Source organism: Arvicanthis niloticus, chromosome X (assembly GCF_011762505.2).
Source record: "Arvicanthis niloticus isolate mArvNil1 chromosome X, mArvNil1.pat.X, whole genome shotgun sequence".
NCBI lineage: Eukaryota > Metazoa > Chordata > Mammalia > Rodentia > Muridae > Arvicanthis > Arvicanthis niloticus.
This window is the reverse complement of record NC_047679.1, coordinates 86,466,338-86,482,045: the sequence shown is the minus strand read 5'-3', so window position 1 is coordinate 86,482,045 and position 15,708 is coordinate 86,466,338. Positions and strand designations below refer to the sequence as shown.

The window sequence follows — 15,708 nt, the reverse complement described above, 5'->3', positions numbered from 1 at the left end:
TTCAATTCATTTAACCATGAATTTTATCTGTGTATGCAAATATTATTTCAGTTCCTTAAAAGAGTGAATTTTTATCAGAATGCAAAGACTTTGTATGAAAAGGCTGCAAAGTAAAGCTTGAATTCCAGTTGAAAATATACTGAATACTGAGCATAGCCCTGAAAGATCTAGTAAATAACTCTGCATAATAATTGATAATTGGATTGAGGATATAGCCTTTTATCGAAACTTCAGAATACTGAGTAATTAAAAGTAGGTCTTTGACACACAAACATGGTATTATAATTTGGTTTGTATGAATTTTTATAATTTAATGGCTGTTTTTCTCTCACTGGTAGTTTTACAAATTGAATATAAATTTCACTATTGCTAGATAATAACTAATAGGAAGGCATTGTGTTTAATTATTTGTTTTTGTTCCAGAACAGAAAAAATAATCAATTGTGTGTGATCTCTCTATGACACTGTAGTTTTATCTATTGTGTGGTACAAATCATTCATGAATTTTATAAAAATATAATAGTATCAGATGACACATCTACCTAAGTATCTAGAGACATTCTTGGTGTCATATGACTTACTCTGGGATTTCTCGAATATCCCATATATCATCATGCTCTGCTCCTTCTGGAACCTCTTCTGGATTCCAGATGTTCTCATTTTCATCACTCCTGGGTTCAGGAATGGCTGTGAAGAAAAGAGAGGACATGACTGCAGCTGGTGCTTGTTCATGTTCATCACCTTTGGACAGCTGATCAGAAGCATTGTTATTTGTAACCACTAACTTATTTTTGGTCCACATAAACTAAATTACAATTTACCTTTAATATCAATGTATACCAATACAATGTATAAATGTGATAATAACTGAAGAAAAAAGCATATAAGGAACAAGAAGAAAATAAGATAATTTATTACTAGATGGCATAGAGATCAGATAGTTATGCTGGTAGTATACATATTTTTTTCAAAGCACAAATATGGTCTTGTGTAAATTTTTTACATAAAAGAAAAAACTGAAGCACATGGAATCTAATTTGGATAGAGTTATATTATCTATCATGCATTGTGTTTTTCTCTAAAAGCCCTCTGATGCATTTCCTGTGTGTTATGTAATGTTTGAAAACAATGTCAATTAAAGAAATGGAAAACAGTGGCTAGAATGATTACTTTTTAATGCAATATTTTCCTACTACACATGTTCACTGTAAAGAAAATCTCTATCACTTGTCCTTTTGCAGAGCTGAGCAGTTGCTTTGGTTTTAATGTACCATCTTTAAGTGTTTAAAAATATACAGACTTCAGTCAGCATGCAGAACCCCAGCTTGCATTTGTTCCATTGGCACATCAGTTGGAGACTTATGTTAGGTTCAGAACATTACTTTCAGTCCTTTTATGCTTTCCCAGAAATGCACCTGATGGTCAGGTTTTCAATTCCACAATTCTTTGTAAATCATCTGCTTCTATCTAGCATGAACTTTGTAAAGCCTAAATGCAGGCTCATACTTAGCATTTTACATATGACTCATTGCTCTCCAATTGTTGAGATGATTAGACCCACGTTATTGGAAATATGGCAGTACTGAAATCCATCCCGATGTGAATTAGTCTGTTATGTAGTGAATATCTCTGAAATAGGGCAAAGAACCTCTTGAATACATACAGTAATAATACCTGAAAATTTAAAAGCATTCTCAGAACTCATTTTATTCATTATTTTAAAGTTTTTCTATACACTATCTTTTAAATCCATTAATTCGATGAACAAAATGTGCTTCCTCTTTCTGGTCGTCTTCTGATAACTTTAATCAGAAACAACAGAATTAATGCTTTTACATTTTCAAAAGGTTGTAAAATATTTATTTCTGTGACAATGTATAAACAAAAATGTTTGAGTCATACACAAAAAAAATCAATTTCTTATTTGCATGAATTGTGATTTTGTACAGCATTAGAGGAGTAATACTAACCCTGAACTACAATCCTAGGCCCTGGACCAGGACTGTTTTAAGGAACCTCATGAATTCCCTTTAGAAGCATTTTAATGTAAAGTAAAATTAGGTAGCTATTTGTTTTACTTTCTTCTTACAGAACAGACCTTCGATTTTCTTTGTAATCTCAAAGATTATCACATTGCCTGGTACATAACAGATTCTCAATAAATATTTGCTGAACTTGTATTAATAAATTGGTTTTGGGAACTTGCTACACTATAGTGGAGTGAAAAAGGAAGAGTCTACAGATCTTGAGATCCCTATGGTTGCCACAGAAGAGGAGTGATGTGCCTACAATGAAGCCTACTCATGTATGAGCTCCCCAGGCTTCTATTTCAAAAAAATGTACTAAGGAATGCAGACAGCCGGAGGCAAAATTATTTTCCTTATTAGAAAATTACTAACCTGCAGTAGAAGTAAAATGACATGTTTGTATGTAAAGGCAGTTCGCCATGGGAACGATTGTGTCAGCTCACCTCTTTAACTTTTAAAAACTGCATGCTTGTTTGGAATTGACAAATTAAAAATTAATTCGTTGTCCTGTGCAACATGATGTTTTGAAGTGGAATGACTAAGTCAAGTCATATGTATTTACTTCATGTACTTATCATTTGTGGTGAAAGCACTCAAGACATACCTTCATAGTAATCTGAAGTAGCTAATACAATGTCAGTTAATGGATTCCTCTTATGAAATATTAGGGTTTTTTTTATTACTCTTTACTTTGTTGAGGAAAATGCTATATTGATTCTATTTATCTCTATTATTTTATTAAATAACTTACCTTTGGACTCTTTTGCTTTAAGCTGTCCAATGCTCCCAGGGCCCATGGCGCTAATAGTAGATGAGCACTGTCCCTTGGAAAGAAGAACAGAAGTCCCAAAACTCTGTAATTACTACTTGTATAACAAATATCACTAATAACTTAAACCTGTCAATTTTCTAAATACTCCAAAAAGTTCTGCTTTAATTATTCACTATTGTTATACAATACAGACACAGATGCCAACTATTATTTTCAATGTGCCTTCCTTGTCCTTTCAGAAAAAAAAAGTATTTGGCTTAATAGACTCTGAGGTTGAATTGATTTTTTTGGTTGAACTAAATCCCTGGTTCTAGCCCAGTGAATCATGTATCCCTTGGGAGAGGAGGAATAGCCACATTCATCTCTATGAAGGTTAGAACCAAGTGTTAGTAGAAAAGCATTGGCACTTTGGGGTTCAGTCAGTGTTTGGTTATAGTTAGATGAAAGACAGACTTATGGGAGCATTCTAGTGAAATAAAAGTAAACAGAAGCTAAGAAGCTAGACATCACAGGAACCATTTAAAAGTCCCAGTAACTGTTTTTCTCTCTTCCTACTTTGGGGATGAAATATTTCTCTTTCCCACACTCTCTAATGCAGAATCTCCCCCATCATAGTGTCAGATGAATGCCAAAGCACTTCTGTTTTCATGTGGTCATATGCTTATTTTGCTTTTTATTATGTTTTTTACTGCGCATACCCTTACAGAACAATCTTCACTGTTTTCAAGTCAGGGCAACACATATTTACCCCATTACTTCACTGGCTTCTTTCAGGGATTCTTCGATATTTCAAGACAAGCTGAATTTCTTCCTAATTGTTCATTCTAATATCAAACTCTGAAGTACTCATTACTGACAGTCAAAATATCCTTATTTCCTTGGATCTTGGCAAAGGACCCCCTCCACCTGCCCCCCTTTTTGGTTCCTGCCCTCATCATCATCCATGACTTTAGTCATGTATATAAGTTCCAAAGTAAATTTTGTTTGGGTGAGAAGAATAATATCTGGCCTTGGATATTGTTGCAAAAGCTCACCTGGGTCTTTATGATGCTAAAACATTCCAACAGTTATAAATCACAAAATAATATGTAACATCTCTACAGTGTATGAGATGGTAACCACTGGTTTTCAGAAAGGAGATTTCAAAGCTCTGTCTGAGGAGTTAAGAAACTGCAGATATTTTTCTGTGAAAATCCCAACAGTATTCTGGACCTTTTTTTCTCTGTTTAATCACCGAGGTCACATGAATGTGTGGTACTTTTATTAAATTATTAATCATCAGAATACTAATAGTCAATCAGAGCAAAGCGGTTCTTGGAACATAAGGGCCTCTTATTTTGCAGTGTCTCTTTCCACAGAAAATTTAAATCAGTAGAAATGAAACCACGAACATTTTAGCAAAAATTGATATGCTCTTCATGGACAGCTATGATTGGATGAGCATATCAGAGCAGAGGGGAGTTCCAATTTATTAACTTAATGAAAATAACTGATTAAAAATAAAATTTCAAGTGAGAAGGTAGAGTGAAATAAGAAAATATCACCTGGTAATTGTTTTCTATATGGGCATCATTTAATCCTGTACCATGTACCCACAGACAATTATCAGAGAAATTTTTCATTCCAATCCATGTCTCTTTGTAATATTGGAGAGATTTTGAACATCCTGTCACGGTATCTGAAGATCGGTGGGATCTTATTTCCCATAAGTCTTGAGATCTCCTTAGGAGTTTGAAAAACAACAGACTCTCTTCCCAATCTCCCAGAGACTTAATAATTCATTTAGAAGAGGGATAGTGTAAATAAACCAATGTGTATGCAACAGTTCTCTTGCTGTTTTTCAGAGTCCATTTTAGAAAATACCTCACTCTTGTAATCATTTCCTGGTTCTCAAGATTAATACATGTTAAAAATGAACGGCATTTTACATCCAGGAAAATTTAATAGTTCAGTAGGAACATTAATTATTCTCCCACCATACTGAATCTCTGATTCTATACCCTCTAATGCTATCTCTACTGAGATGTCTGAATGACCTATTATCTCAAAATTGCCTATAACTCACATATACACAATAATATATTATCATGGTAATTTTCTATTATGAATTGTGCAATTCAGTAAAATGATGTTATAGTCTCTCTATTTTCACTCATCTTTCCTCCTGTAAATACCTCTAGATGCAAATAAACATCCCTAGCCATAAACACCAAAGGCAAGAGGCTTTGTAACCAGTGCTGATCTTTACCCCTGCATCACTGCCAATTGCAAGTTCTGCTTAACAATATTAAGTGCTTCTGTTTTTCCAAACATTTAATATGCTCTTTCTATGTAGTATAAGCCTACCTTTCCCAGGATGTGTGTTCTGAAAATTTAACATTCTATTTCAACTTAGATTGCAAAATCAACTTGTTTTTCCAACTTCATGGATACATTGCACCTAACATTTTCCCCTGTGTCTTATTGGTCATATACAGTAAGTACTATTATCAATGTCTTGATTTTTCTTTGTTTAGCTCTCCTAAGGCTTTTCTCTAAAACTTCATGTCTCTTACCTTGGCTCCAAACTGATTTAGTAGTCCTCTCCTACAAATTTTATTTCCATTTCATATTTTATTTAATTCTGATCTGTTTCACATAATGAAGGTGGATATTGATCTGGGCCACTGCGTTTGTGGCCCATTCATAAAATACTTAGCTTTCATACTATGTCAGAAATTTGGAAGGAATAAATTGATACATTCATAGAACATGGTTTATTTGTGGTCATAGTAAATTTTCATTAAAATAATTTCATAAAAATTGAAATATTCTGATATATTAAAATAACTGTGCACTGAACTTATATCATCATAGCTGGTCTAATTGAAAAAGTTCATTTCTCTTTAAGGAGGGGAGGGGGAAACTGGGCATTCATTATATAACTCTGTTTTGGTTATCCAGGAAATAAGAGCAGTGGCCTTTGACTGGTAACTCTTCCATCCTAAATGAGGGCCATCATGCTGTCCCAAGGCTTGAAGGTGTTACCTGTCCATATCTCCAAATGAAAATCACCTGATTAAACTCTATATATTTGTTTAAGCATGTGTTGGGAAACCCCTATTAGTAGACAGAAGCTATTTTTCCTATTATTTGGCTCAAAGTATTTTGCTGTTTTTAATATGCAGACTCTTTTTTTAAAAATTAAGACACTTGAATTGGAAGACCAATTAATACTGCATAATTGAAAATGTTTGCTATGTAGAAATATTGTCTAGGCATAAACAATCCTAGCTACTGCTCTTTGCAACGGTTGTCAAGCATTCTTTGACCATAAATATAAATGACAAACATTTTGAAATGCGGCTACCGCTACCATAGTTACAGAACTATTTTCCTATTCAGTGTTCAGGTGGTGTAGAAAAAAATATAATTATGTTTGCTAGAAATGTACTAGAGGTTATAGTCTCATGCATAATAAGCTTTCCAGCCTCCTATGCATGTATCAGATGACAAAGTTCTGCTCCCGCAGCAAGATGGAAGCGAGTTGTTCAAATACAGTTCCACAACTTTTCTTTAATACAATTAATTTATCTTTAAGTACATGACCACCTGTTCAAAATCAAAGTCATCCTCTTCTTCAGGATTCAGGAGACTGGACAGTGCTTGCAGGGCTGAGGCAGAAGACAGCATCTCAAATTGCATACTTTTAGCTTCCATGCTGTTTGCTTCCAAATTCCCTGTTTCCATGTTCTCAGCTTCTGGATATTCTGATTCCATAATCTGAGGTTGAGGGGGGGGGATGATCAGACACACTTTTACTTTTTCCATATATCCCTTCTTTCACTGTGTCACTCCGCTGTCTCTGTCATATTTGCAAATGCTTATAAACTCCTGTACACATGTAGTTCGCTAAGACCCAGAACTCAGGGAACTGAGCAACACAAGCATTTGGCCAGCTTTACTAAAACGTCTTATTCAGTCTCACCAGCACATACTGAGTTTCTACCTAAGTGGGTTTTGTGGGGTTTTTTTTCAGTGTGCTTAAGAACGACTAGTGGTAAAAGCTTCAGATACGGCTCAGTTGCAAAATGCTTGCTTTACCATGTTCAAAGCCCCAGGTTCAATTCCCAGCACTGAAAAAAGCAGAAAGAGAATCCCCTTGGCTACTTGATTAAAAGTACAACTTGATCCATCCCACATACAGTCACCAAACCCAGACACTATTGTGGATGCCAATAAGTGCTTGCTGACAGGAGCCTGAGATACCTGTCTCCTGAGAGGATCTGCCAGAGCCTGACATTTGTATTTACAGAGGCGAATGCTTGCAGCCAACCAATGGACTGAGCATGGGGACCCCAATGGGGTCTCTAATGGAGGAGTTAGAAAGGACTGAAGGAGCTGAAGGTGATTGCAATCCCATAGGAAGAAGAACAATATCAACCAACCAGACCCCCCCCCCAGAGTTCCCTGGGACTAAACCATCAACCAAAGAGTACACATGGAGGGACTCATGGCTCCAGCTACATATGTAGCAGAGGATGGCCTTGTTGGGCATCAATGGGAGGAGAGGCCCTTGGTCTTATGAAGGCTTGATGACCCAGTATAGGGGAATTCGAAGGCAGGGAGGCAGGAGTGGGTGAGTGGGTAGGTGAACACCCTCATAGAAGCAGGGGGAGGGGAATAGGATAGGAGGATTCTGGGGGGAAACTAGGAAAGGGGATAACATTTGAAATGTAAACAAAGAAAATATCTAATAAAAAAGAAAAAAGTACAACTTGTTATAAGCTGTGTACTTATATTTGGGGCCATAATTTTTAACATGTTTCATATCTGCTGTATATTCCAATTTGTGAACTAAAAAAAGATTTTGCTTCAGGGATATACCCAGATAACCTTTATTTATTTCATATATTTGCCTCTGGTAAGTGTGTATCTCTTTGCTTCATTTATACTGTTAATTAACCTTTGATGAGACCTAGCCTTACAATGACATTTGAAATGAGCATTGGCTCATTTTAGTGAAATTCATGAACAAAGAAGCACATGTTTTTATGAGGGTAGCAGTAATACTGAATCTTGTCATCCTAATAGCAATTTTGAAAATAATCCCTGCAGTTACATCCACAGCAGGACAGTTAAGATCTTTAAAAAATATATCTCAGAGGTGTCAGACTTTAATGAGGAGCCCGAAAAGGACTGTAGAGTTGTGCTTATTGTTGGTAAAATGGGCAAAACTGAAATAAGGTATCTTTCCCACAATTTTACAGATATTTTTGAAACATCATTTTATAAACTTCACTCCCAGGGACCATTTCTCTAGATGTTTTAATTATACATGAAAATTTTTTCCATTATATTAGAATGGTAATAAAAGTCCTGATACAGTCACTTGTCAAAATCGACCTGTATTGAAGGTATTTTCCAAGTCTTGTTTTATAAATATTTTTTACTTTCTTTGTTGATTGTACAACTGATTTGGATACATACTGGAGATGTTAAGGGTATGAAAGAAATGCTAGCTACTTCTCTATTTCTAATAGGGAGGCAAAATATCATACTGGCTAAGAATAAGAGGGCTAAGGTCATGAAGTTTGGAATTATGATCCATCGTGCACTTCTTAGATCTTTGGCTTTGAGCAATTATTTAAATTCTTTCTACCTGAATTTCTTTATCTGGAAAGTGGGGAATGATAGTAGCATCTATCTCTTGAATTGTTACAAGTATTAAGTAGCTTAATGCATATTTTAAAAAGTCTGAACTAGTACCTGAATTGTAAATACTCAACCTACGTTAGCTATTATTTTCTTTAAAAGTTTCATTTTCCTGGTCATGAATTTCACTTTTAATTGTGATGTAGACTTGTTAGTGATAAAGCTCATTACATTGGAAACTCATTAAATCAGAAAAGCTAAAATATAAAGTGACAAAGCAATCTCTCTCACAGTCTGGTCTGCTAGGAAATGAATAATTGACACATGTGAAATTAAACAAAGAGGCTTCTGTTTATATTTTAAAATTCTCCTTTGATTATATCTTCATTAAATATTTAGCCAACATAGAAAGCAAAGTGTTTATTGAAATATTTTCTACCTTTGATAGTGAAAGGGAAAAAACACACCCAATAGCAGATATAATTAGGATCCTGCCTAGATATTGGATAATGATGTGTTTAAGAAACAAACATAATGGAATTGTTTCTTCCATCAGTATTACTTACTCTACAAGCTTTCTAACATGATGGTCAATTTCGGTCCCAATGATGGTGGCTGCTTAAATACGAAAGACTATACAGCATCATTATTATCTGAAGCATAGTACCCATAGATACTTGTATGATCATGAGGCTTCTGAGACTTAAATAGGGAGCCAGGGAGAAAAGAGTAAACAAACCATTGAACTAAGCCCTAAGAAAGATATTCAGAAGTTCCAAATATAGCATCTGATGTAGCCATATCAAGAGCTACTCACATAGTCCTCTCTGTCTAGTGGGACTTCCTGGATATAGAGAGATATTCAAAGTGATATGGGACCCCAACTCATGTAGGGGGGTATAGGACAGGTCTAGTTATTGAGAAATGTCAGATGTTTGGAAACTACTAGATACATACTCAGAATAGGGCAGGGATCAAAATTCCAGAAGGAAAATATCAACTGAGCCAGGCCATGCATCAGGGGCTTTCTGTCATCCAGCACCCACAGGGGAGGTGATGAAGGAAGATTGGGGCTAAGAAAGTGGAATATAGGACTGAGGAAAAACCAAATTAACTCTAAATTTCTACCAGTTACTTGGGAAGGCTCTGACTGGCTTTGGGGTGGGAAGCAGGGCAGTGAGGGCACTAGGAAGCTGTACACATAGAAAGAACGTCTTCAAAACCACAGCTTGAATTTAGTCAGCAATTGATGAATAGTGAATGAAATATGATTAAATTCATAGGAATGTGGCATTTCAAAATAGTAACCTTGGAAGGTTACATACTGATGTAAATTATACCATCAATGCTCAAAATATTTTAGAAGTTGTCTTTTCTCTTGGCATTTCCTTCATATATATCACTAAGAAAATAGATATCATTATCATTACAGCATCATTCAGTTTGATTACACATCAGATTTGTCTCTGAGTGATTTCCAGATATATCTAGATATCTACATTCAAAATGTGAAGATTTGCCTTCCTAAGAATATTAAAAGGAATATGATGCAGACCTCAAGGCAGTTCTAAAAATTCCAGTCTTAAATGCAATTGGGTAATAGCAACATTATTAGAATAGTATACTAGCCACTCAATGTAACTGCATTGAAGGAATGACACATCGGGGTATAAGTCTGTGTTTAAAAATCCTTTGCAAAAATTCTTAGCAATATTTTATATATCTGAAACATATTTGCAATTGGACTTCCAAATTCCATTGGCATAAAGTCACATAGACTTACATTATAACTAACTGGAGCCAAAGTTTGATAAAATGGACATATTTACAAAAATAATATTTCACTATATGAAATGTAATAATAATCTGTAAACAAGTAATTAGTCCTGATAAATTTGACAATACAATTTGAGACACAAAAGAATCACAGATATTGTGAGAATAACTAAATAGCTCAAAATATCAAAATCAATTATATGAAATATTGGAAAAGACATAAATCCAATGAAAATGAAAATGCTACTAACCTTTTAGAAGTCCAGCAAGTCAAAAATAATATTAAATTAAAAAAGAGTTATCAAAGCTCATTTGTCATTATCATCATATTAAAAAAGAAAAGAAAACTTGCTTTTTAGGTTTTTTTTGTCAGCTTAATACAATCTGAAGTCTGGCAATCAGTGATTTCAGGATATAGCCTCAGCCTAATTTTCTGCCCTTCTTACACAATCTTTCTACAAATATATGTTCTACATCCTGTTGATAATGTACCCTCTAATGTGCAGCCTTTAAATTGCACAGTACATTTTTGTAATTACTAGACTACATGGGCTGACTAGTATGGTGATTTTTGAAGTAAAAATTTCTAAAGCTATTGAGCCTATGTTTCAATGCAACATTTATAATTCTTTTATCAAGTTTTTTTTTGACAATTCTATACATGGATTCTGATTACATTTTCCTCAAAATCCTTCCTTATCTTGGTCCTATCCCTGTCATCCCCTCCTTCCTCTCTATCAGTTCCTCCCCGAGATTCATAATTTTTTCGGGGGAGGAGGATGTTTTGTTAACCATTTAGTTTAATCAGGGTCATCTATATGACCACTGAATTTGAACTAAGTGTTGGAGCCTGGTAGAGTCATCAGTGGGTACACAAAGTCAACAAGTCCCTGTCCTTGAATTATCCAATAGTTAGGCAGTGAGAATTGGGGCTCCCTAGTCCTTTTTCCATACATACCTAAATTTGACAGTAATATTTAAATAGACCAATATTAGGAGAGGGGTTGTGGTATAAAGTTCTTGCCTAAAATCCTGTATGAGTCCTTGAGCTTGATTCTTAGCAAGCAGGAGGTGGAGTGGGGCAGGGTGGTAAGATCATGAGAACGAGCAAAGAATCTTTTTCTTGAGATGTGACCACTCAGAAAATAATTTTTTAAGGCTGTATTTTTTTTTCTTTCTTCCACTCCCCAGTCTATTTTGACCAGCCAATAACCAAAAGCAGTGCTCCCAGACAGAGCTTTGATTTCCTTGCATCAGCCTGAGCCTTTGGAGCCTTCATAAATGAAAATGTAGTTGGGGGACCTGTCTGGCTAATCAGTTAAAACAACAGTCTGGAACTAGCTCAAACCAAAACACCAGGGCCAGTTAGGGACTAAAAATGTTTACCAAGAAGACCCCAGAGATCCATAGCACTGAGGCAGTATCTAAAGTATCAAAGTCTGACTGGGATCTAGTCAGACTTTGAGTGTGAGACTGCCACCATTCTTTCTTTCTTGTCTGTCTGTCTGTCTGTCTGTCTGTCTATTGGCCTCCTCCATACATGGCATTAATAAGAATGGCTGTTTAACTTTTAACTACTTGGAGAAAAGTCAACACCAGCATATTTTACTAAGTGCACAGAGTAAATGAAACCAGGAAATGGGGGGAAAAAACTCACCAAATATAGCTCGGGGTGTAGCTCAAAGGTAGAGTGCTTGCTAAATGTGGAAGAAGACCTGAATTGGATCCCAGGTGCTACAAAAACAACAACGAATCATCAAATAGCATCCTGTTTGAATTTTGGTGAATAGGTGAGACCATATGACTGAATGACTTTAAATATTTCAAAATCTGTTTACTCTCCAAATGAATTTTGCCATTTCTTCCACAACTTTACTTACATATTGTTTTATATTTATCAATTTTGGTATTGAAATTCTTCTGAGAATACAAAAGTATCATCTCTGCCCATGTCTGAATTAAATAATAATATTCTGGCTAATTGTTTTCTATTTTTGGTGATGCTTAGGATTGAATCTGGGCCTTTATGATTGTAAGTAAGTGTTTTATTATGGTACACTAACTATTCCTACCATTAAAAAAATCATTGAGATAGGTAAGGATGGGGAGGGGGGAACTGATAGGGTGGCTCAGTGGTTAAGAGTGCCTGTTGCTCTTGCGGAAGATTCTAGTTCCCAGCACCCACATCAGACAGCTTGGAAATGCCTATGATTCCAGCTCTAGTAAGAGCCAATAGCTTAGGCCTCCATGAGCAGCTACACTCTTGTACATATACCCCCCAGACAGACAGATATAATTAATTTTTGACAACTATACTTATCAGTAATTCTTTGCCTATTAAAAGTCATTTTGTTATGCACTGGGGATATAGTTTTCAATAGTTGTGTTCTTAAGCATGCCATAGATTCTGTGACTAATAGGAAATAATAGTGCTATATCTTTAAAATATCCAAGAATAGTTTTTTATATATTTTTAACATTTACTAGCATAAAATATTTATAAATTCAGGAGCTTAACAAAGTTTCTGTCACAAAGTTAAAATACAGTTAATGGAAATTTTTATTTTTTTTTTTTAACTACCTGGAATCTTATATACAAATACAAGCCAAGACTTAAGGTACAGTTACTCACTGGGCCGATGCACTTCAGGCAAGTCTAGGCTACAGAAGTCAAGGCCAGGATGGGCAACTTAGTGAGCCCTTGTCTCAAAATGAAAAATAAAAAAGAGGGCTTAGGGATAGGGCCAGTGATGGCATGTTACCTAAAGATAAAATCCTAAGCCTTGTTTGATTTAATTATTCTTGTGTCTGCACTTTATCTAGGTTATTTATTTTAAAAGATGGAATCTCCACCATTCTTTTAAAGATGTGTTGCTTTGCTTTGGTTTTTGAGACTTTATCTTCCTAACTCAACCAGGCTGAACTCCTGGGCTCAAAGGAGCCTCACACTTCAGCCTCCCTAGTAGCTGGTATCACATGAGCTCGAAAGTAAATTTTTATTTTATTTATTTTTTTTATTTTATTCTGAGATGGAAACTTTCATTTTTATAAGGCTCATCTTAAGCTGTGTAGTATGCTTGCAATTCTAGCACTTGAGAGGCTGTAGTAGAAGGATCTTAAGTTTAGGGTAGCCTAAATAATAAATGGGATGGGGTGCTATATAGAACATTACAGGCAAAATTAATACACTTGCCAGTAATTTTTTCTTAGTTTTATATTCCACTCCTATATAAAAAGAGAGTCAACTGGTAATTTTTTTCTTTCAGTTCTTGAAATGTACTTTTAAGGTCAAAAGGCCGGTCTTATTTACCCGTATAGTCTGTTCTGAATCTCTGTCATAACAAGAAAATTCTTAAGATTAACGAACTTTATCTCTCATCTCGAACTTGGTTCTTTCCCACCCCTCAGATTCAATTTTTAATTTCTAGTTGCGTATGTTTTCAAAGTTAAAGTCAAATGACAAAATACTCTGCTAATCAGTCTTTGGTTGAGTAATAATATTTTAAAGGTACAGTAAATGTGTAACCGTTGGTGATGTGACCAACTGCCTCAGAACTTTCAGGCCACTGAAATTCCTTTCCAGGGCTACACTGTTCCATAGTGAGCGGTGGGAGCCATTTTATTTTGTTCTTTCCTGTCCGAAAGACGTTACAGAGTGCTCTCTTCCTCCATTTCCCAATCAAGGCCTGCTGGTCCAGAATTAATACTGCTTGTTCACACAAAACGGAAGGTACAGTGAGTCTCCCAACTTTGTGCAGCAGACCTACCTACAAATTGTATTTTTAACGAAAATTGCGCGGGGGGGGGGGGGGCACTGGGAACCCACTGAGTGTGAGATTTAATAAAGGAAAATTGGGAAATCTTTAGAGGTTCAGCACCCATCCCTTCTCTAGTTTTCTAGAAACAACATCCTGAGGGTTGAGGAGGGTGGGAGGGGCTTTGGGAAAGCTTGCCTCCACTTTGAGCAACAGTTTTTTTCAGGGCTATCTTGTTGAGCCTTTAAGTATTTTAAATTCTCCCTGGTTTCTCTGACAGTCACAGCATGGAGCACTCTCCTCTATTTTCCCTCCTAAGTTTTAGTGTTCCTCACCTTGGTCAGTGCTCCGGTCACAGCCTAGGCGCCCAAAATAGACTGCCACTCCGCTGTGCGTCTCTCTGTTGCCTGGGTAACAAACTTTGTTAAATCTCCACCCACTTTTCCACCTGTAGTTCCCCGTTGACTCTGCTAGCCAATCACAGAAGAGTCTCCTTTGAAACAATACCAGCATCAACCAATCCCAGCGCGTCCCGTTCAGGGTCTGTAACCGCCCTTTTTGTCGTTAGTAAGCTGACCTCGTTAGACAGCTGGCTCGTCGCTGCTGGCTCCGGGGAGTTTGCAGCTTCTCTGCTAGAGAGGGGTCCGCCCCCTTCTCTGGGACTGCCTCTCGCCCCGCCTCCGCCTTCACTTTGTAGACGGGACACCGAGCGAGCGAGCTCAGCCTCGGAGTTGAGAGCAGGACGTTAGCACTCGTCCGGCAGGCTTTCCGCGGCAACCTTTTCCGCCCCCAACCCCACACCCCAACCGGTCGCGAATTCCGGGTCTGAGAACTCAGTACCTTCTGCGGATCGGGAGCTGCGGACGCGGAAGGGTAAGACTCCTGGGGCGGGATGGAAAAGCGCCGATCTCCGCGATGCGCTGACTCCTCACGTCCCCCTCCCGTGACAGAAACACGTGTTGTGCCGACTCTGTCCCTGCCAGGCACTCCTTTCACTGGAGCCTGTACCGTGGAGGTCGCGGAGCCGTGGGCGGTGGCGGTGGGACTGCGCTTTTTATTCCGTACGGGGAAAGCATGTCCATCCGGGAGCCCGGGAGGAGAGCGGGAGGAGAGCGGGTCCGTCCGGGAGCCCGGGAGGTGAGCGGGAGGAGAGCGGGTCCGTCCGGGAGCCCGGGAGGTGAGCGGGAGGAGAGCGGGTCCGTCCGGGAGCCCGGGAGGTGAGCGGGAGGAGAGCGGGTCCGTCCGGGAGCCCGGGAGGAGAGCGGGGGGGGGGGGAGCGGGTCCGTCCGGGAGCCCGGGAGGAGAGCGGGAGGAGAGCGGGTCCGTCCGGGAGCCCGGGAGGTGCGCGGGAAGAGAGCGGGCCCGTCCCGGAGCCCGGGAGGTGAGCGGGAGGTGAGCGGGAGGAGAGCGGGTCCGTCCGGGAGCCCGGGAGGTGAGCGGGAAGAGAGCGGGCCCGTCCGGGAGCCCGGGAGGTGAGCGGGAGGAGAGCGGGCCCGTCCGGGAGCCCGGGAGGTGAGCGGGAGGAGAGCGGGTCCGTCCGGGAGCCCGGGACGAGAGCGGGAGGAGAGCGGGTCCGTCCCGGAGCCCGGGAGGGGTGGGGTGGGGTGAGGAAGCCGGTCCGTCCGGGAGCCTGGGAGGAAAGCGGGATGAAAGCGGGTCCCTCCTGGAGCCCGGGAGGTGAGCGGGAGGAGAGCGGGCCCGTCCGGGAGCCCGGGAGGTGAGCGGGAGGAGAGCGGGCCCGTCC

General features: G+C 38.5%; 2 protein-coding genes across 6 annotated transcripts in view; one reads left to right on the top strand and one right to left on the bottom strand.

Moving 5' to 3' along the window:
• The window catches only part of Dnaaf6 (dynein axonemal assembly factor 6), a 41,671-nt gene extending 27,289 nt beyond the window's left edge, over positions 1 to 14,382 (bottom strand). For 3 of the 4 annotated variants that reach the window (XM_076918357.1, XM_076918359.1, XM_076918360.1), the window contains exons 1-5: positions 14,300 to 14,382; positions 11,867 to 11,943; positions 6,391 to 6,561; positions 2,779 to 2,851; positions 582 to 687 (exon numbers count right to left, since the gene is read on the bottom strand). In XM_076918357.1, coding sequence (XP_076774472.1) covers positions 582 to 687; positions 2,779 to 2,851; positions 6,391 to 6,558 — 347 coding nt within the window. In that variant the 5' untranslated portion in view covers positions 6,559 to 6,561; positions 11,867 to 11,943; positions 14,300 to 14,382. The remainder of the gene's footprint in view (positions 1 to 581; positions 688 to 2,778; positions 2,852 to 6,390; positions 6,562 to 11,866; positions 11,944 to 14,299) is intronic. The other variant, XM_076918358.1, reaches the window with a different exon arrangement.
• Positions 14,383 to 14,560: 178 nt separating this feature from the next.
• Nup62cl (nucleoporin 62 C-terminal like) overlaps positions 14,561 to 15,708 on the top strand; it is a 56,077-nt gene continuing 54,929 nt past the window's right edge. Inside the window, exon 1 of one of the 2 annotated variants that reach the window (XM_034486142.2) lies at positions 14,561 to 14,837. The gene's annotated coding sequence lies outside the window, so the exon portion shown is untranslated. The remainder of the gene's footprint in view (positions 14,838 to 15,708) is intronic. The other variant, XM_076919109.1, reaches the window with a different exon arrangement.